Source organism: Sinohyriopsis cumingii, chromosome 17, assembly GCF_028554795.1.
Source record: "Sinohyriopsis cumingii isolate HCF-2022 chromosome 17, ASM2855479v2, whole genome shotgun sequence".
Classification (NCBI taxonomy): Eukaryota; Metazoa; Mollusca; class Bivalvia; order Unionida; family Unionidae; genus Sinohyriopsis; species Sinohyriopsis cumingii.
Genome location: NC_142977.1, coordinates 55,956,266 through 55,980,079, shown reverse-complemented (window position 1 = coordinate 55,980,079; position 23,814 = coordinate 55,956,266). Strand labels below are relative to the sequence as shown.

Sequence of the window (23,814 nt, the reverse complement as noted above, 5' to 3'; positions counted from 1 at the left end):
ACAGTCTTTTGTTGAATCAAAGAAATATAATTCTAGGTTTGAATTCAGTATAAATTACAGTGAATATCTCTATGCAAGAATTTTATCAGAGCACTTTTGTATTTCTAAAAAAAATAATCACTTGAATTCAATAATTTTAACAAAAAAAAAGATTCCAGCCCAAAATAAATAAAAAATACTGGTCACAACATATAATACAACTTGAAAGTGTGGACATATCTACAGGATCAGATCAGGATGGGGGTCTAAAGCAGTGGGGGGTATAAAAAAAACAAATAGTAATAATTCAAGAAAATTTGATACTTTGCAAAATTATCTTTTTGTTTTTCAGCAAAAAGTGTTGATATAGATAAAAGTTATACAGTAGAACCTGTCTTGAAAGACCACCTCTTTTGCCAAGAAATACTGGTCTCTAAATTCATAACAGGTCATAACACTATATAATCAATAAAGCTGTGCAGGTAGATCCCAGTCTCTCAAAGCAGATTGTCTCTCATAGCAGTGGTCTCTCAAGACAGGTTTTACTGTAGCAACTAGATTCATATTTGTAAAACTTATATTCTCCTGTTGCAGACCAAAAGACACAAACACAATTAAAAGAGACAAAACGTTTTGAAAAATTGCTATAACAGACCATCTTTATACGCATATAATCATGCAAAACAAATTTAATTAGCCTACCTCAAATGAGTTTTGCTTCACTTCTCTGACAAGGTTTTCATAATAAAATGTAAGAAAGAAAAGATTAAAAATTAGTAACAAAATTGAAACTTGGTGTAATGGCCTGAAAAATCTGATCAGGTCATTTACATGTGCCTATCAAATTTGATTTGTCTGCTGCATGTGTTATATCCTTACAGCAATTGTGCTAGCATGGTTTATGTAACAAACAAAACAAAAGAAGTCCAAAATTTACAAAAGTGTGAGAACAAATCTGAAAAATTGCTGATATGGGTTGAAATTCTTATGAGGTAATCTACACGTGCATACAAATATGCCTGCCAAATTTCACTTGTCTGTATTAAGTTATAGTGGTACCATATATGCTCTCTTATAAGTTGAGTTAAACTTCAAACTAAACAGACCCAGATCTGCCACCGTATGATGCACTGGCAGATCTTGATCTATACAGCTTCTTCAAAGTAATCAGTAGATCAAACAACATAGATCTAATCTGCCACAGCTTTATGCAATGGCAGATAAGAATATATGTTCTTTTTAGTTGGACTTGACTTGTGAGAGAGTAGATATAGTATTTGTGCAATCTTACTGACAAGCTTGTTGGAAAGGATGGATGGATATACACATGGATGAATGGACAAAGCCAAATAAAGATACCCAGCTGCAAGCAGTGAGGTTATTAAAAAATTGCCTAAGAAGAGTGATTTCTCTTCTATAAAGAAATGTCTTTCTTCTGGAAAATTTCTGCCCTTCATGACTCCAGCATTGGCTGTAGTCTTCTGTATACTGAACATATTCCAGCACTCACAGGGAGACAGTATCTCAAACATTTTTAACCTACCTCTGGCACGGATACAAGGGAGACAATATCTCAAGCATATTTAACCTACTTTCAGCACTTACGCAAGGGAGACAATATTTAAAGTACTTTATCCTACTGTTAGCACTCATACAAGGGAGAAAATATCTTGAGCATTTTTATCCTAACTCCAGCAATCATACAAGGGAAACAATATTTGAAGTATTTTTAATCTATATCCAGCACTCACACATGGGATACATTATTTCAAGTATATTTAACATATCCAGCACTCTATAAAGAAAACAATATTTCAAGCATTTTGACTTACCAGCAGCACTCATACAAGGGAGACAATATTCCAAGCATTTTCAATCTACCACCAACACTTATGCAAGGGAGACAATACTTGAAGTATTTTTAATCTACATCCAGCACTCGCACAAGGGAGACAATATTTGAAGCCTTTTCAACCTAACACCAGCACTCATACAAGGGAGACAAAAATTCAAGCATTTTTAATCATAGTATTTTTTGACAAGACAGTATCTCATCAGATGACATTTTGTGAACAGGTAGCTTAATAATGAATGACCTTTAATTAAATTATAAAATCCACAGGGATGTTGTTTCAAAAAATTATTTTTAAATTATGTAGGTTCCATTTTAAAAAAAACAACAACCTGTCTTACAATTAAAACATGTTATACTTTACAAAACTTAAGTATTATCAATTAAAGAGATGACTGGTCATTTTATCTGAAGACCTAATTCTCTAGCATATTTAAAATGGATCTACAGAATAGGTATGGAGCCCACATAAGCTATACGAAGCCCAAAGAAGCTCTATGCAGTCTTGTTTTGTTATTCTGCTTTGGGACAGATAGATGGACAGACAGGGCAAAGGAAGATCAGTAAATGGATATATATTATCAATCCATAGGCTAGAACTGCCTTGCAATGAGACAGTTTTGGCAATATTAGTTCATTGTCTGGAAAAATAATAATGACTATTATGTATGTTTCTAAATTTTACTTACCTAAAATTTGGAAAAACGTTGAAATAGTTGCTACATTCTATGTCTCCATCAATCTATTGTTTTATTTTTTTTAAAATGAAAGAAAACCCTTACCATCAAACAACTTTTTCATATAAATTTTTATTTCAGCATCATTTTTATTCTTATCTTCAGCGGACTTAGCTCTTACATGCAGAACCAGTTTAATGCAAAGATGTCATTTCAATTTATTACAAAGGATTATGAAAGGTTTGGTTGTACACATGCACAATGCACCCTATTTTGGCACTGTGCATTAATAATTGGTCAATGGTGCATATTGATTAATGAGCTTTTACAGTTTAGGTTAGATCCACATGCATGCTTTAGAAAACAGGAAGTACTCCCTCTCTATTAGGTTGTTCAGGTAAACCATGAAAGATGGATTCTTTACAGACAAGTTTTCCTCATATTAAGGAATTTTATACATAATATTATTGCTCCGGATGGCCTAAGTGGTTAGAGAGTCTGCCTTGGATGTGGGAGGTTGCAGGTTTGAACCCCAGCCAAGTCATACCAAAGACTTACAAAAATGTCACTCAGCATTAAGAAGTTAGTATTAGGACTGGTCAACCTGGTGTCTCGACAATGTGGCTAGGTGGGACATGATGCTACATGTCTGCGACATGATGCCCCAGTGCTAGACATCACTATAAACTGCCACACTGATGACATCATAGCAATATGACTGGAAACATGTTAAAGCTATGTTAAGAATCCAAATTCAAATCCATGCATAATATTACTATTACATAATGTAATAAGATCCATTACCATAATCACGATATAAAGAGGACTGGCTCAACTGAGATACCTTATTAAGAGGGACTATTTTGAACCACGCACATCTATATGAGTTTGCAGTCATCAGAATCTAGGATATTAAGATGAACCCAAAACTAACCAAAATCATACTGGAGGATGAAGTATAGGTAATAATGACCTAGTTGTTTTGTGAATGTACAGTCAACATGACACATCTGCAGTATAAAGCAACCAACACAACTCTCCAGATTATAAAGTCTGAGAAACACAGCTAAAACAAAAAATGACAACATCAAGCACCAAGCTGTGACTCCTGAGCAGGCTGAATGATAGATAGAATGACAACACCAATCATCAGAAGAAAATTTTGTGTGTGTGTGATTTGGATTTTTAATGTAGATGTAAATAAAATTCAGTCATATCGCTAAAATATCTGTAGTTTGATGTCTAGCACTTGGGCATTATGCCACAGACTTGTAGCATCATGTCCCTCCCAGTCATATTATCCAGACACCAGGCCGACTAGTCGTAGCACTAACCTCTGAGGCAGCTGCTACTACCATGTTTATAAGTCTTTGGTATGACTCGGCTGGGGTTTGAACCCACAACCTCCCACATCTGAGGCAGATTCACTAACTACTAGGCCAACAAAGCGGTCCAACAGAAGAAGAAAAATTCTTTCCAAATCTGACCCTGTGAAAACTCATTTTAGAGATAAGATATATATGCTTATCTTAGTAATATCAATGACTTGACTTAAAATATGTAATTCTAAACATTGATCATGCCAGTGTAAAAACCTTTCCTGTCTGAGTTATAAACATGTGCACTCAACAAGTGTGATAATAACATTACACTTTTATTAACAGGAAAATGATGAGAGAGATAACAGAAACATTATTATCACTGATAAACCTGTCAGCCTTAGTATTATATGAATGATTAATGATTGAACAGTTACAGACTGCAATTATATATTATCAGTAAGATAAATCTATCCAACAAGTGCTTTGTCAGTTATTGTCACTATCCACAGACTTGATAGGTATGCCATTCAGTCCCTCAGCATTAGTTACTATATATACTTGCTTTTATGTTGAGCCAAAACTGCTAACTGTACAGAGCCAGGTCTGCCATCATATAATGCACTGGCAGATCATGGTCTATGCAGTCTGTTAGAAGTAATCAGTAGAAAAAACAAAACAGACCCTGATCTGCTCTCACATAATGTACTGGCAGAATAAGGTAATCTGCCAGAACAGTATGTGAGAGCAGATCAGGGTCTAATTTACATGGAGTTGACTCGACTTACTAGCAAGTATATATGATGCTGATGTATAGAAACTATATTCAACTTAATAGTCACATGTGCCTTTATTCCGATACTGAGTGAGTACATCTTTGATTTCGGTGTATCTCATGGAAAGCGTACAGCTCCTTTACGCATTTAAAAAAGCTTGATTTTCTTGGTACTTAACACTATGTTAATGAGACAAATCTCTCTTAAAATGAATCTCATATACGCTATATTCATTGCAACCATAACGGGATAGACAGTAAACCTATAAAGTGAACAACTCACAACATAGACAAACGGAGCTAACTCATATGGTATATGCATACAAATGAGTGTGTGTGATATGGATTTTTAACGTAGCTTTAACAATGTTTCAGTCATATCGCTACGATGTCTGCAGTGTGACAGTTTATAGTGATGCCTAGCACTGGGGCATCATGCCACAGACATGTAGCATGATGTCCCACCCAGTCACATTATCCTGACACCAGGCCGACCAGTCCTAACACTAACCTCTTATTGCTGAGCGCCAAGCGAGGCAGCTGTTAGTATCATTTTTGTAAGTCTTTGGTATGACTCGGCCGGGAATCGAACCCACGACCTCCCGCATCCGAGGCGGACGCTCTAACCACTAGGCCACAGGAGCAGTGCATACAAATGAAAGGGTGTTTGTGTGTGTGTGATTTGGATTTTTAATGTAGCGTAACAATTTTCAGTCATATCACTAAAATGTCTGCAGTGTGACAGTTTATAGTGATGTCTAGTACTGGGGCATCATGCTGCAGACATGTAGCATCATGTCCAACCCAGTCACATTATCCTGACACCCGGCCGACCAGCCATAACAATAATCTCTTAATGCTGAACACCAAGTGAGGGAGGTGCTAGTACCATTTTTTTAAGTCTTTGGTATGATTCAGCCAGCATTTGAACTGGTGACCTCTCACATCTGAGCCAGAGCCACCAGAGCAGTGCACATAAAAGGGATATTGTTTACAACTTCATCTGTGTGCACTATTACTATTTACTCCAGTGTCACAAATTAACCCAAACAATGAACTTTGAAGCACATATTATAACCAATGAAATGCTGACTATTATGAATGATTTTAGTTGTTTTTTTTGTATTTGCTGACTAAAGCCCAGATACATGTGTATTGAGTCTCCGAGGTAGGAAAACCATGGTTACATAAACAGTATTTCTGATGCAAGGGCAAAACTTACAGTTTCTATTGAAAAATATGGATGGGACTATTAAAGGAACACTATTTTAACATGAAATGTTTTTTAAAAAATAACAAGTTTAAAATTTTATACTGAAAACATAGCAGAGATAAATATTAGAACTTTAAAATGTTACTAGAGACAAAGCTGTACCAGTTTAAAATTGGAATTGGCTTCATGTCATATCTTACTTGGAATTCACCTGTCAACATATAACTTTGAAAATAAAAATAAACAAATATTTTTGTGAAAACTGAGTGAAGAGAAAATCCATGTTCTATGAGCAAGTGATAGTTAATGCATTGTTTAAACTAACAAAATTGTTTTCAATGTTGCCATTAGAGGATATTGTGTTAAGACTTGAAAAGACATTCTGCAAAGTTAAGAGGAATAATGGTCCTGATAAACCGAGTACAGAACCAGGCCAATTAAATGAAACGTTTTATATCTTGCATGAAGTTATTAAAAATATAAATTGATTAAATGGTAAATTTTCAATAAATCAGAATGGTCAAAATTATTTTCTTTGCAAATGAAATTAAAATTATTACACATTCTTTTGATTTATGAGGCATCTCGGGTATAAGATTTAGCTAGACAGTTAAGACACCCTATTTGAAAAGATGTTTTTAATGCATAGGCAGAGTTAGAAGGAAACAACCTTCTAGAAAGACTTGCTCTCATCCTTATGGCAAGACTTCTTGCCATCCTTATTTTAAAACATGTAGTCATCCTTATGGCAAGATTCGGTGTCATCCTTATGGCAAGACCTGCTCTCATCCTAATGGCAAGACTTATGGACATCCTTATGGCAAGACTTGCTGACATCCTTATGGCAATACTTGTCATAATTATGGTAAGACTGGCTGTCATCCTTATGACAAGACTTGTCATCCTTATAGTAAGACTTGCTCTCATATTTATAGCAAGACTTCTTGCCATCATTATTTTAAAACATGTATTCATCCTTATGGCAAGATTCGCTGACATCCTTATGGCAAGACTTGCTGACATCCTTATTGCAAGACTTGCTCTCAACCTTATGACAAGACTTTCTCTCATTCTTATGGCAAGACTTGCTGACATCATTATTGCAAGACTTGCTCTCAACCTTATGGCAAGACTTGCTCTCATCCTTATGGTAAAACTTGCTGACATCCTTATTGCAAGACTTGCTCTCAACCTTATGGCAAGACTTGCTGTCATCCTTATGGCAAGACTTGTCATCCTTATGGTAAGACTGGCTGTCATCCTTATGGCAAGTCTTTAAGTCATCTTTGTGGCAAGACTTGCTGTCATCCTACTGGTAATATATCTAAATAACATGTTTTCTTGCAACAAGAAACCCTTTCCTTAACATAAGTTTTCCTCAATCTTCTAATTAGTAAAGTTACATAGAACACACTATATCCTGTACATCCTGAGACAAATTCAAAGTTGAAAACAGTTTGTGGTACGTGGGGTGTGAAGCCCGTATCTATTAGAACTTTACTTAATGATTTCATCTGATATTCATAGATTTACCATACTATATGTTTATTTCTCTAAAAAGTAAATTTTGTTTATCAAGGACCCATGATTGACTTTCTTGACTCATCCAATTCCACTGAAAATAATGCATATGACCTTATGAGAAAATGTTCAGTGTTTTTCCTTGTGTCGAAAATCAAAGCTGTAAGAGGGTTAATGACATATCTTCCATATCAGCATGAATACAGAGGGGAAATTTGAAAGCACACATAGAAAACTGAATTGTCAACAACTTTGGTATCTTATATAGACTCATTTTTTTCACTCCTAATAATATTAAGAGGTAACTATTAATACTATCCTTGGAAGAAATAGTCTAGTAAAGCACTCTCTCATTACAAGGCCTTAATAAGAATGTTTTTCTATTATAAAGCACTGTCATAGATCCCACTTCATTCAATGTCCAAAAAATTATAATGTACTCAATGATAAAGTGATCACACAATAAGGTGGTATTTTCAGTGGCTCCCATTAATGTATATTGAGAAAACAGCATGCAACTGAACATATCACCCAACTGAAGGTAGGTAGGCAGGCAGTCATTTTGATACATACATATGTTGCTGTTGTGGGGTTTAATGCCATTTTGCAGCACAAGATGGGCTATACATGGCAGCCATTATTAATGGTGGAGAAGAACCTAGGAAAACCCCGGAAAGAACCACCGACCCAAGAGAAGCTACTGGCAAGCTTTCTCACATACCGACATAGGCTGAACCCAAGACTCGAACCCATGCAGACTGAGGTGAGATAGCAGAGATCCGTAACAGTGAGCACTTTAGACCACTCGGCCCCCACATACATATGTGTGTGTGTGTGTGTGTGTGTGTATCATACTGAGAAAACAGTATGCATTGGTACATATCACCCAAATGTAGGTAGGTAGGTATGTAGGTAGGTAGGTAGGTACAGCAATCCACCTACTTATGCCTACTTGGCAATAATAATAATAATAATAATAATAATAATAATAATAATAAAATAATAATCATATACACAACAGTAACCCGAATCAGTAAAATAAATAATTATGACAAAACTTCAGAAATTTCACTTTTATTTTTGACGTAATAAGCTACATATGATAAAAGATTTTCTTTGATTAAAACTATCATGCTATACTGAGGAAAGTATAGCTGTAAGGAGAATAATGCAGCTACTCCATTTAGTAAAAAAAAATATTAACACAGATTGTTGTCATACTATTATTTGAAGAATGAAAATGTTTATGTAATGACAAATAAATCTAACTAGAATAGTAGAGTATAGTAGTGACTGGACTGGTTGTATGTTCATTTTGAACAGTTAAAAGATGTACAATAGCTAGCATCTACACAAGTCTATATGTCATACTATAAGCTGTTTACTGCCACACAAATTACATCATATGGACTAATATTTATCTTGTACCACTTAGTTTAAAAGGAGCCATTTTCATAATAATTACATCCTGCTTATTTACAAAGCAATAAATTTATTTCAATCCTAGCACACAGTTTATGCACAAAAGAACGACCATATTGTGAACTGTACAAACTTAAATATGCATGCCCACAAGAATACACAAACCAGAAAGCTAAAAAATAATTCATGCTGACAATCTGCAATAATGGATGTTATGTTGGAAACAATTATTTTGTTGGCTATTTTAAAAACATGTATATATAACCATATTATACATGAAATTTTATTGGAAAGTATAAATTGATACCACGCAATAAAATAGTGAATCAATGTTTAAACAGTTCACAATAACTGGACTCTTTCTTGAACATACTTTATTTGCACAATTTTACATCTAATAAAGATAATGCATCAAAAGCTATCTATATCCCCCCTCCCAATTTCTCTCTCTCTCATACAAGCTAAAGACTATGTATACTATATGCTACATGTATCACACTGATACAAATGTTACATGTATCACACTGATAAATGTTACATGTATCACACTGATACAAATGTATATGAGGTACATATTCCAAATACAAAGCTTTCCCTAATATTTTCTACTGAAACTAACAAGATTTTCTTTCCTGCAAAAAAACCCCAATCATAATTCTTACATGGAATTAAGTACATTAATATCTAAATGCAGTAAAGATTGTTTGTTTCAAACTGGACTGTGATTTTTAGAATGTTAATACATTAAAAGAAAGAAACACATTTTATCCAAATTCATAGTTTACTTTTCAAAATCCTTATATGGTTGTCCAAATCAATGATGTTGGATATATATGTAGTAAACAATTTATGCTGTCTGATTACTTCACAAAAGATTATCACAACTTCAAGCTGTGTTCAGTTTGTCAACATACCATTTAAAAATGACATAAAAGATATTTATAAATTATTTAGTCAAAAAGGTACAAAAACAAAAACATTTCTTTTCATGCTTTAAATGGATTGCACAAGCAATGCATGATTTTAAAGTGCCAATTATGAATGAAATGTGTGGATTATCCAGTGTCTTTGTTATGCTTTCCTTATTTAAACAACCACCAGTGTTTAGCTGGCATTGGCACATTAGGTGATAAAAATATTACAATTGATCAGACTTTCTCAGGCACACCACATAAATACAAAACTATTACTAATTAAATAATGTAACATTATAACAAAAGTATCTGGAATATACAGTAACTGCGAATATGACTGGGGAAATTAAACTTAAATATTCAAATAGAGAAAACATTGTATCCAAGAACGTAATAAACAATCTTTACTGCACATGCATAACTTCCTTCTGCCTCAAATGTCTGTGTGTACATACATTGTCTGAAGCTAAATAATGTACAATATGATCACAGTGCAATTTATCTTTATCTGCCAATTACTGGGTAGGAGATTTTAATGCTAAGAGAAATAAAATATCTGTATTTTGTCTTAAATTTTTCATAGCCCATCACTGTTCATGAATAATCAATATATAAAAATTATCAAATTTAGGTGACAACGAAAATGACAATTTTTTTTATCGATCATTATTTGTACATTTGAGGAAATAATCAATTAAAAAAAACTTAACATATTTTATAGACAATAAAATGAGTAATATGAGTTTTGAAAATAAAAGATCTGCTGGATAGACCTAAGGTTGTATGGGAGACAGCAATGTAGTTTAAAACACTGGAGTCTGCATTTGTTACAGACAACATACTATTTGGGTCAACATATGGGCAAATAACATGCTATCTGGGTCAACATATGGACAAATAACATGCTATTTGGGTCAACATAAGGACAAATACCATGCTATTTTGGTCAACATATGGACAAAAAATATGCTATTTGGGTCAACATATGTACAAATAACATGCTATTTAGTCAAAATATGGACTAATAACATTCCATTTGGTTTAACATATAGACAAGTAACATGCTATTTGAGTCAACATATGGACAGTCAAAATGTTTTGACTTTGTTGTAAATTCATGTCTCACAATAAATGTGGCAGGCTTTTATACTGCAACCATGGTCTTTTTGGCATTAAAGATCAGTTTTTGTGCACTGTTGCACAAAACAGGTTTATGTGCCTTAGAGTGTGGAGATATCTTGCTGACTAGACCTTCTATGCAAAGTAGGTGGGTGAATGTGACCTATTTTCCATGCTACATTTATAATGCATTACTTCTTTTTGGGTGGCCTGATACCAGTTTGCATAAACCTGCATGGACAAGCTTGTAACCAACACAATTTTTCTGTAACATCCTGATTAATTCAAACTAATAATTAGAAAGCTATGCTAAGATTACTTCAGAATGCTTACCAGGTAGATTTAACACTGACCTTTCCAATCTCATTTTGGATGCTCAATGTTAGCACTAAGGTTTATGATGCGACACAAAATTTTCTGGATTTATGATCCATCTTTAAGTTTCCAGTACTATAGCAGAAAGCAGAAAATTCTGTTGGATACTGTGGTGGTCTTAAGGTACAGTTCTCATTGATTAAAATATTGTCCATGGGAGCCATACTCCCTATAGCAAGTCCCATTATAATGAAGTACATACACTTTTACTACTATTTGATGAAACGGGTTTCCTGACTATACACACCTATTAACACTGTGTTATAATGATGAGTCATATATTGAGGGAGAAATGTGTGTACTTAATCAAGCATATACTGAAACATAAGTTGATTGTTGATGTGAGCAATTAATTTTGCGCTCAACTGTGGTTATAATAAAAATAAAAATTAAAATCTGTTATCAGATGCCAAAATGTTAACTACCCACTTATATTAACTGAACCAATGTCCATGGACTTTATCGCACTAAGGCTAGTAACAAATACATATGCAAATGTGTGCATAATTCAGCTAAACTGGTGTCCACCTTAAAATTTGGACACAGGGAAAATAATGATAATAATAATAAAAATAATAATAATAAATGTAATGCTGTTTTTTATTTCTTTTTGTTTTACATGTATAATAAGTGAGCAAATTGCAAAAAAACTTCCAGAAATACCCTGTATATGCTGTTAATCCTCCAAGAGGAAATGGTACTGTAAGGTTGTGCTGTTGAAATTTAATGAGGTGGAATTATTTCCAAACTGGATTGATGATTTTTTGTTGAAAATGTAGATCTACTGAATGGGACACTAGACAATTTGGGACAAAATCATAGTAATTTTGGGACATCTAAGAACATTCATTTTTATAACGTACAACTCAGTATATTCTGTTACTGATAATGTTAAGAATTCCTAATATACTAGTCCTTAAGGCCTACTCCAATTACAGAATAGATGAGATTGTTATAGGGGTGATACACTTCTAAAAAATATCAATTAGGATATTTAAGTTTCATGTGTTTTTCTTTTTCTATTTCTCATGTTTAAATTCATTTGGTAAAGACATCCATTAAGCATTATTATAATGTTGTATCCATGTGAACAACAATTTGTCCATTTAGCATTATCACAATGTTGTATCCATGTGAACAACAATTTGTCCTTCTTGTGCACTTGTTTAATATTGTTATTTTAGGCACTATTATATTAAAACCGACACCAGTCATCAGTAATTACAACATTCATACCTGAAAATTTCAAATAGGTAATTCATTAGAATGTGATACCAGTAATTAAAAAAATTAAAAAAAAACGAAAAGAGCACCCATGTATTGAGTGACCTTCTTTACATCACTTCATCACATGGACAATGAACATTTTCTATTTGTGCTAAATGAATTTCAGTTTCAATCATAGGGACCACTCTATGCTGACTAAAAATTACACTAGTGTGCAATGGTGAAAATGTCACGCAACTGATGCCCTAAAAGTATTTTCAAGAACAGTTCAAAGATTGTTTGTTTTGATGTTAGTGAAATTTGTGCACTGACATGTATTCACAGTTACATCAATTCTGCCGACATTTTGGAGTAAGAAAGTGAGTACAGCATTTTGATACAATTTTCAGTGTTGGCAAAATATGAAAATATGCATGTAAAAATAACAAAGTAAAATCAAATATAGTAGTGTGTAGCAGTTTATTCATTTGGTAACTGAACAAAAGCTGGTTTAACATCTATCAATTTTGTTTATTATTTTTCAAATTTGTTGTGCACTGAAATGGGTTATATTCTTGTACACTGCACTGTCTTGGAACATGAAAAATAATTTGTTCCTGTCCCAAGACTTACATACATTATAGTAAAATTGCAAACCTTTTTGTGGTGCATATTGATACGAAAGCATGTGTATCTGACAGTAACACAAAACACCTCCTTTTATCCTGCAATAACACAATATAATACCCCATTCATTTAACATAGAAATCAAGCATTCAATATTTTTGTTATCATAAAGTTATATATACTGTTTGACATCAGCAACATTTTCCATTTGCTTCAGTTTTAAACATGTTTACACAAGACCTATGGCTGATCATTTCTGAGATGTAAATTTTTCCTACTGCTGTTAATTACATGTATATTTGACTACACATTGTAGTGTTTTGCAATTTCAAATAAAACAATTACAAGCTCTATGAAAACAATTATCTGGTGAAAAATTACTTTCAGTAACTGCACCAAATTTACTATATTCAGACAATATACAATAATAATGTTAGAGAGAAGAAAAAAACATCGTTAAGTCACACAAAAGTATAATTCAGATCTTTTTCATATAAACTCACTTATAAGACAAGTACAGCTGCAAACTGCACAGACCAAGATCTGCCATCACAAAATGTGCTGGTGAATCTGGATTGATGCAGTTTGTTGGGAGTAATCAGTATAAGAAACTGACCCTGATTTGCAAGTGAATTATGTGACAGCATATCAGGGTCAGTGTTGTTAGGAGTTGGATTTGACATATAATAAGCAAGAACATATGGTAGATATTTGTTTTTCTTATTTGAGTATTTTTTGTAATAACCAGATGCAACCCCTTTTTCATGTAAAGTGCAACTCTATTACAATCTAAGAGCTAAGATTACCATATGTACTTGCTTATAAGTCAAGTCAAACTGCAAACAACAAAGACCCTGACCTGCTGTAGCATAATGTGCATGCAAATCAGAGTCTATGTTGTTCATTCTACTGATCGCTCCTTACAAACTGCACAGACCCAGATCTGCAAAGCACATGATGCAATGGCAGATCTGGGTCTATGCAGTCTGCAGTTAGACTCATCTTATAAGCGAGTATAATATGGTAAGCTAAATGAATATGCATTCCATGCAAAATGAAAATACTGGGAAGGTCGTGGAAAAATGTCAATATACTAGAAAGAGACAACCAAATACAAAAGATGATAATAGATCTGTTCATAGACATGATACAGAACAAATCCCGATATAACTGTATGATGAAAGCAATTAAATAATTTTGTTGTTAATGAAACAGTCCTGAAATTTAATCTCTTTGATGAATCTGCTACATATTAAGTGTTCCTTTCATGATCTTTTCTTTCTTTTTTTACTTTCATGAAAGCAGAATGTGTAATACATTATTGTATTTGCACACCATTCTATTTGCATGTAAACCCCACACTGATATTAAAAACAAAAGGCTTCAAGGATATGAAAATGTACAAAACTTGATCATTTCATTCATTGATTGATATGCCTGGGGTCCCAAACACTGTCACCTTGTGGGCATTTAGAATCAAACAGAACTTTCTTTGGTAATACAGTCTAAATATTTGCATGGGCATGTTGATATATTCAAGCAACAGATGTGATGTAGTTTATTGTCTTTGATAATGTCACTAACTGTGTAAAATTCTGGAGACGCATATCTTTGAACACATGTATACAAGCATTCCTCCTTTCATTTATTCATTTTGTTTTAGAAATATTAAAACTAGACACTACAAATACTGGATGCAGACAACACAGATTTTACTAAAATGGACTATTCTAGAAACAGAAAAAGGATAGTGAACAGTCTTTCTGTGCCAGAGCTTCTATTTGCTTCAAAACACAAGCTGACAGTGTTAGGGACACTTTGGCAACAGGTCGATAATTATAAAATAATGAATGAAATGACTAACTTTTGTGCATTTTTTATATTTTTAATACTTTTTGTTTTTTAAATTGGTGGTAGGGGTAAAAACAAACATGAGAGTGTGCAAATACTATAGTTCAATATATTACATAAATTAGCTCCACTGAATGCACATAAATTCTCAATGCAAAGTTGTAAAACTTCATACTTCTTATCTAAAATCTTCCTGTAAGAGCTATTTAAAAGACATGTATACACATATAGGACTTAATTAATTCACATTTTATAAGTAGAAATAAAACTGCAATCTTAAAGCTGATCAATCAATATCATTGAGGAGTACATATGAGGTAACTATTACTTTAGCTTGGCTTGATTTAAAAAATGACAAATTCTCAAACATAATGCCTCATAACATCTATCTGCTAAAAATTGATTTTAAAGAAAATTATTATATTGGACCAACATGAGGTCAATGAGGAAATAAATTATTGGACTGCAGCTCTTTTTCAGTTTTGTATTTCACAACATTGCAAACATCATTTTCAATATTTTCATTCTCTTGATGACAGTGAAAATACAGGCAAAATGAAACTTTAAATGCATGAAAGCTGTACAGTAACGTGGAAAGAAAATAATTTCTATCCAATCAGAAGCAAGGATTTCTTTATAAACACCGACTGTCTAAACCAGTGGACATGATATGATTCCAGTGACAGGGTTAAGATTGTGCAAGAAAAATGGCATATACAATCTGCACCAAAAACACTGTAGACAAAGAACTTATATTCCATATTCATAAGTTTTTTCATCTCAAAGCTACCAATGAATTTAGGGCAATTTGAACACCATAATTAATGTACAACTGACCGGGAAAATATAAGTTTTTATCTTCCTTTGTACATTAAGTATTGAGCACATTAATTTACTTAACAAATATTATTGAATGATAATGCGAGGGAATTCATCATAAAGGTTAAAGGTTATGTACCAAGGAAATGAAAAAATGGTTCATACTGATGCAATGAAAATGGTTTGCATGCAATTTGGAAATACTGGTAATGATGAATGCAAGAACAAAGGTACATCAACCCCATTATAGCACAACTCAAGTGGTTTATACAGTATTTATATTGTTGCCTCTATATTTGCCCTTGAGCACGTCAAGTGGTCCTTGACTTTTCCAAAAGATGTTCATCAGTTCATTAGCATAGTAAAGACAGGCAAAGTACAAATGGTAAATGCTACATGAAATATCAGCACCAGAAAAATAAAAGTAAATCTGATAATCACAGTCTTATTGTGGAACTGCAGTAGCTCAGTTGGTAAACTGCTGTATTCGTAATCCTAGGATCCTGGGTTCAATACCCATTCAGGCCAGTCCAAATCAGCTACCTGAGTGTGCCTATGGGAAAGGCACTTGGCTCCCGTTTCCTCAGCTTGACATAGCCAAAAATGTGTTAAAAGTGCTGTTAAATCCAAGAAAACACTATAAACAGCCACTAGGACTAAATATTCTGCACTAGGCTATCAAAACCATGTGTTCATTACATAAAAACACACTCCAGGTTCAACTATTCAATTATCTTTCAGAAGGGACCAGTATGATGATGAGAAGCATTTTCTAAATTTTCAAACATGCCCAGATAAAGTATATTCATAAGAATTAGAAAGAAATACTGTACATACTCAATTATAAGTTGAGTCAAACCACAGGCAAAACAGACCTTGATTTTCTGTTGTAATGTACTGGCAGAACCATGTCTATGCTGTTTGCTCTACTGATTACTCCTAATTAAATTTGCAAAGACCTAGATCTGAGGACAGCAGCATCCGAGTCTGTAAAGTTTGCAGTTGTACTCATCTTATATGCAAGTATATATGGTAGCCAACTAGACATTCAGATGCTTATCTTTTTATTACCAAGAATAAAGTGCTTCAGAGTAATCATGAATACATTAACATAATCATATGATTAACATCGGTTATTTAACAACAGGAAGAAAGAATGTTATTTGAGCTGTATTTTTCACTACCAAGTAGTAATAACTTTTTATACTTGTATTTAGTTGCATAATAAAACACATGATATATATCAGTACTACACAAGGGTTTGCAAAATGCAGTGTCAAGATTATGAATGGTGTTAAGCAGGCAAGACACAAATCCTATTACATCAGTTACAAACTTTTGGCAAACAGTAAAACTATCGTAAGGTTTCATCTCAACAGTGACCGACAAAGAAGCAAAGTTACTTTCATAAGATAATAAAAAATAAAATGTAAAAACTGAATACGGCCCCCAAAGTTGCCTTATGAAATGCAATACCAGCATCTCACCATTGCACCATTAAAAAGGCTTGACGAAAAACACCATATTTATTCTCAGATGAAAAACTAACAGGAAAAATGTATTTGGTAATGGCGCCAGGAACTATTAATAATAAAACTGGATATACACTAATTACAAATGTTGTCATAGTTAAAGAAACCTGACACAGTAAGTTAACTTGGCTAGTAGTAATGCCATCTGACATTAACTTTGTGATTGGTATTTAACCCAATCAATTTTTTCTTCTTCTATACTGTGGTTCCCTCTTAAATGACCAACTGACTAGTGCCCACCCCCTTTATATGGCCAGAATCCCATGACCCCAGCAAGTGTTCAAAAGTACCCTTCAAGGATGGCCAACTCCCTAATTTTCTCGAACATTAGTTGGTTTCTAAATTCAACATACTTAAATCTGTTCCAACATGCCAATAAAATAACTTTAACCCATATAAAGTAAAGTAATCAGATTATCCTTTCTGATGTGTGTTCTTAAATGTTTTTTTTTTTTCACTTTTGCCAGCTATAACTTCCACTGATAATTATCAAGATAATGAAAGCCAACAAGCTGAGCAGTGTTGTTGAGCAGAAGTCATTGTACTTTTTTCTGTTCCCAAAAATTATTTCAGCCATTTTAGTTTCTCTCTCTTAGATTATAAAGGGTTGACATTATAGCGGTCCAGTGTAATATGGTAGTGAAGACAGATCTGTATCATGTTGAGCTGTTCCATTTACCATAAAACACACTTCCAACTGCCAATACCATAGACCCAGTTTTGATATCCCATAATGCACCAGGTGGGTTTTGAAAGCTGTTTCACAGATATTGTAAGTAGACCCTGATCTGAAGCCAGACCTGAGTCTTCACTGTTTACAGCTGCATGCAAATTTTAAAGAAATAAATAGGGTTGACACGTTTCACTGGAAAGACAGATTAAACACATTAAATGCATCATCCAGGCAAGATATCCTCAGTGTTTTGAGTCCTGTAATAAAACTATTAATATTCATAGAATATACCTACTGGTAAGTATAAATATTGGAAGTATTCCAACATCAAAATAAGTTTTGATGGAATAGCTCTTACAGAATACATCCTGTACATTACTAAAACATGGTATTCACTTTTAAACATGAATCCCCATGCCAACAGAAGCACATCTGGAGTAGCCAACAATATACACTAAAATAAGGGAAAATATCACTCCTGAGGCACTCAAGCCTAAAATTAGGTCACAGTTATCCATTTCTATTATTGAAGAATTACTATCTTCGAGATACATTCACACACCAATTTTCTTTAGTGTAGGTGAAATACAGTTCAAGATAATGAGGACATAAGAAACAGCTGAAAATACAAAAGTCACTCCAGCATGAAAAATAAACTACAATTACATGTACATGATATTGATATGCTTGACTCGACTTCTACGAGATGCCTCCACATGCCAAGTTTCAAAAGTGTAGGTAAAAATAGGCCCAAGATACTGAGTGAATAACGAAAGGATAGCTGAAAACATAAATGTCACTCAAGCATAAAAATCAAAATTACCTAGTTTGTACATTGTAGGATTACTCACTTTGACATGCTTCCACAAACCACTTTCATAAATACAGGTGAAATAGTCTAAAATATTGAATATATAATGGACTGATACCTACACAACAGACTTAATGTATGGTCACAATGACCTAATTGGTAGTCAAGTTACTCTCATTAAGATTCATCTTCATACCAATTTTCCTGAGTACAGGTGAATAGCAGCCAATGTTTCGAGTGTAAGAAATAAACTGCTGAATATTTAAATGTCACTCAAGCATGAAAATTATGTCTCACAGATCTAGTTTCACATGGTAAAGTTACCTTCTCTGGGATGTAAGAAGAAGCAATTTGTATGTGTTGCTGAAAATAAAGTACAAAAGTAAAAAGCAACAATAAAAACTGGGTCACAGTGACCATGTTTCAGTAATGTTGAGTTACTTTTATAAAGATGTATCCATTCTCCCATTTTCATGTACTGATCATAAAAGGTCAGAGATAGTGCATGTGTTAAAAGCAGTTTTAAAAAAAAAGTCACTCAAGTGTGAAAATTAAATCAAACTGCTCTAGTTTTGTTAAAGTTGAGTTACTTTCATTCAAACAAGCATACAAACCAAATTGTATAAGTGTACTTGAAATAAGGGCAAGATACTGAGGAAGTCATGAACAAACAGCTGAAATACAAGCTCACTCAATCACGGAAAATGTTTCAAACTGACCTATATATGGTATGAATGAGCTACTTTCATCAAGATGCATCTACAAACCAATTTTCTTTAATGTAGATGAAACAGGTCCATGATATGGAGGGTGTAATGGACAAATAGCTGATAGTATTTAAGTCACTTAAAATGTCCAAATGCTGTAACCTAATTTCGGTAGGATCAAGTTAGTTTCAACAAGATGTTATCTGCATAACAGAAAAGATATTGAGGGTATAACAAAGAGCTGAAAATACAAAAGTCACTCAAGCAAGCAATTAAGGTTAGTAACAGTTACCTAGTTTTAGTATGATCATTTCTTTCTTCAAGATGTATCTACATGCCACTTTTCATGAATGTAGGTGACATAGAATCCAAGATATTGAGTGTGTAATGAATAAAACGAAAATAATGAAGTAACTCAAGCATGCAAATTAGGTCAAAGTGATCAAGTTTAACTATGACAGTTAGTCTTCACAAGTTGTATCCAAATAGGATCCAAGATATTTATAGTGGGTAACTAACTATTGGTAGGGTAACAAATGAACACACAAATGAGAGGAATGGGGAAAACACTCTATTCCCTCTCATCTTTGTTGGCAAGGGGATGTTTTATTTATTTAAGGAGTTTAAAATATATTTATTTAATACACAATTTTGGAGAAGAATCATATTTCACAGACACAATACAAAGTATAACAGATTTAACTATGTATATAATGCCTACTCAAATACAAACAGAAAAGACAAAATCTCCAGTCACGCAACACAATAGCAGATCTTTGTCTATGTTGTTGATTGAAAACTTAAGTAGAACAAACAGCATAGATCCTGATCTGCATGTGCAGTACGTGACTGCCAATCCAAGTCTGATTTTGAAGCTGCAAGTGTATTTACCATTTGCATACATCAAAAGGAAGTCTGTGTGCAACCTTTATCTGCACTTAGCATTGCACTTTTCATATTGCCCCAGTCAGCAAGTATATCTACCTGACTGAAGTGGGTAGGAACAGAGGTAGAGCTGGGATTATTGAAGCTCTTCCTTGTCTAAGCAGCATCTGATAGGCTACATTACTGTCTGTAATTTAAGGACCCCTGTGTTTTGTTATACAAATTATAAAAATCATAACCACTGTTTTCCTTTGTGTTTATACACTTTGTTATACGGATAGTATAATATTTTTATTAAGATTTCTTAAATATTTGCATTAGTTAGCCGAAAGGTGTTTTTTTTAACTATAAATATTTGTATGCACTTAAAATAACTGATAAAAAATGTATATAAAATGACCAACAGTGAAGTATTTGTTATTTATAAGTTTGGCAGGTTGATTATACAACCTTTGGGCTTAAGTCCAAATATGAACTTTAATTCCCAACCAATCAAAAGTCATATTACTTAGTAAACTCTATTCTGATTGGCTGTAAATATAAAATATCATTTCAAACTCAGGTGAAATATCGTATACTTGAATCTGACATGACTACTTGAACACATTATAAACAAATGGTCATAATGTACAAACTCTCATACCATCTACCCACCCCAACTGACCCATATTCTTTTGTCTCCATCTTATATACAGCTACTTAAAAGGAATTTTTAAGGCATTTATGAAGAATGCCTCAACAAATTATTTAAGATAAAAAAGGTTAATATTCACATGTGACAAATTGCCTAAATTGCAAACTGTGGATATTTCTACATGTTTCATATTGGAATAGGGATGATTTATATATGGATTGGGGATTATTTTAAACCAATGAGAATACTTTAAAAGCTCCAACTGTCTCTTTTTTCTGACAAACACCATTGAAACATGTTTGACAGACAGAAACTAGGTCTGATAGTTAGCAAATATTGATGGAATACCTCACCTAACTGTGATGAAGTAAAAGTGCAAGTTTAAAAAAACAGGGAGATAACTCTGAAAGTACTATTCTGACATCTTATGAGGAACAAACTCTTGTAAAGATACCAAGTTTTAGGAAAATATCTAAGTAAAATTTATTCTGTCCAGCATAGGATTTATGTGTAAATATGTAGATAATGACTTTTTCTAGCAATAAAATTTAAACAAGACAATCCCAAAATCACCAATGTTACTATAATTTACTTGAAATTTTTTTACTGTTACTTTCCTCAACAGATATTTTTTAACAAGGCTGAGTTTTCAAAGCAATATAAATTTATCTTTTTTATTTTACTTTGAGGGGTCACTCCCTATTGATAGAGATAATCTCCTTTTTAGGTTTTTTTAGACATCTTATTCCAAAAGGGAGCTGTTGAGACAGAATGCCCAACTCAAGACTATATGGGTGATAATTCAAATCAAATGGATCAACCCAGACTGGCTAGAGTGGTATGTCCTTGGACAAGGCACTCTACTCCAATTGCCTTAGCATTACATAACCTACTTGTATTGCTGTGCTGTAAAACCAACTAACCTAATTCCAAAAACATGAAAAATGTTTTTTTCATCTGTGTTGAAGGAAAATGAAATGAAAGAGCTAGTGTGGTATTCAAATACAACAAAATGTAAGCACCATTTGCACTAAATTAGTCATGTTGTAAGGCATTATAGGGTGTGATCAATGACACACCACTGACATGGGAGAACTATAAATACTGTAGCTTATTTTCTTACTGAAGATATTAAAATACTGTAAACTGTAGTATAACAGAATAAATTGAAGCAGCAAGTGTTTACATTTTTTAAAGCTTTCAATTTTTTAAGTCTTCAAAGTTGCAGGCAACATCTGACTTTCAACTTGGACTGAGCATATCATTTGAGTTACAAGGAATTTTGATTATTTAAGTGTCAACAAGTTTTTGCAAATTTAACAGATGTGAAATATTCTGGACAAAAAAATTATGAATTAATAATCCAATAAAGATAAGTTTTCATTCATCATTCTCTTTTATGTAAAAATATTTTTTGCAAATTCATGCACGAGTGATTCTGAGTTCATTAATTTTAAATAAAAAAGGTGCCAATCAGATATCCAAATATGGCCATCATGGTGGCCATCTTTGACAACTGGAAGAGCTTCAAAAGCCCTTTTCTCCCCTTCTTCTCTAAGACGTTTTGCTTGTAAATTATTTAACTTCACTAAATATACATTATACAATTTCTTCAAGTTCTGCACCAGATTCAGAGGGGTTGGCATTTTCTGAGCATGTGACACAACTACACAGTAGTGTCATTCAACAACACTATCCATGACTGTGTCTACAATATAATCTCAGATTATACTGTAGAAAATCTCCTGTCACCTACATATAGCCCATCTGTTGAATATCATATCACAAAGAATTCCTTGTCAGTTTGGCTAGACTGCATCTTGGTCATAGAAATGACATTGGATATAAGAGGTGGGTACAAAGCCCTCAGAACTGTCATGTTTTCTAACACGAGTCCATCCATCACCTTGGTCTTGTTCTAGTATGTACATTTCTTCATTTTCTTTCATTGATATTGACCCCTGATTCGTCGCTGAAAGATAAATAAATTACTTACATGCATGTTATTGGTGTACACTAAAGATTTCTTAAATTATTGATGTAAAGTGCAACCAAATCTTTCTAATGTGAAGTTTTGAAGTATGCTCATCAATGGTATTTCCAACTAATACATAGTATGCAATACCACCAGCAAATTCTGTAATGGCATCTGACTGTTGTGTGCACTTGCATGGGTAAAAATTGCATACAAATACTGTATACTGTCAGTTAACAGGATAAACTGTACTAAGTTTCATGTAATTCTGCCCAATGGTGTAGAACAAAAAGGTATGACCAACAGATATAGAGAGGAATGCACAGAACAAACAGCCCAAGTGGACCTAAGACCGCTCAAATGACATCTGCTTAAATGCCAAATGCAAGAGCAGCTGACCAAGAAATCGGGGTCAGTAGGATGCTTTCCAGAGAACTTTCTTTCAATACTGTCGCTTGCAAATATATTATTAAAACGGTTGATTCAAGGCTTCTCTTATTTTAGTAACTAGACCCATATTTGAAGGCACATCACTCACCTGACCAATATTGAAAGGCCAGTTTGTTTGCTGGTCAAATTTTGTAATGAACCGATCACCGAGATCAGAGTTGTTTAAGTGTTTTTTATTTTATTTCTGGAAACAGCAACCAAAATTGATGGCAGATTGGCACAATTATAAAAAAACTACAAAGCCCTTAATTACTTGAAGCCTCTGTGAAATTTCATCAAATTCTGCTGAGCATTTTCCTTGCAAATGAATTGTTTAAAGGCTTTTCCATTTTAATAATGACAGTCATATTTAAAGGTGGATCAGATTCGTTAGTATAAATTTGAAAGCCCTCTGTTCCAAAATGCTTTCTGTCAAATTTGGTCAAATTCCATTCAACACTTTCTAAGTTATTGTTGACGACCTTTCATAGTTCAGCAA

General features: G+C 33.4%; 1 protein-coding gene across 3 annotated transcripts in view; it reads right to left on the bottom strand.

Annotated features, from left to right (window-relative positions):
* Nucleotides 1–8,394: 8,394 nt before the first annotated feature.
* The window catches only part of LOC149778803 (formin-binding protein 1-like), a 131,920-nt gene continuing 116,500 nt past the window's right edge, over nt 8,395–23,814 (bottom strand). For all 3 annotated transcript variants that reach the window (XM_089939559.1, XM_089939561.1, XM_089939560.1), the window contains one exon: nt 8,395–22,883. In XM_089939559.1, the coding sequence (XP_089795685.1) occupies nt 22,720–22,883 (164 nt within the window). In that variant the 3' untranslated portion in view covers nt 8,395–22,719. The remainder of the gene's footprint in view (nt 22,884–23,814) is intronic.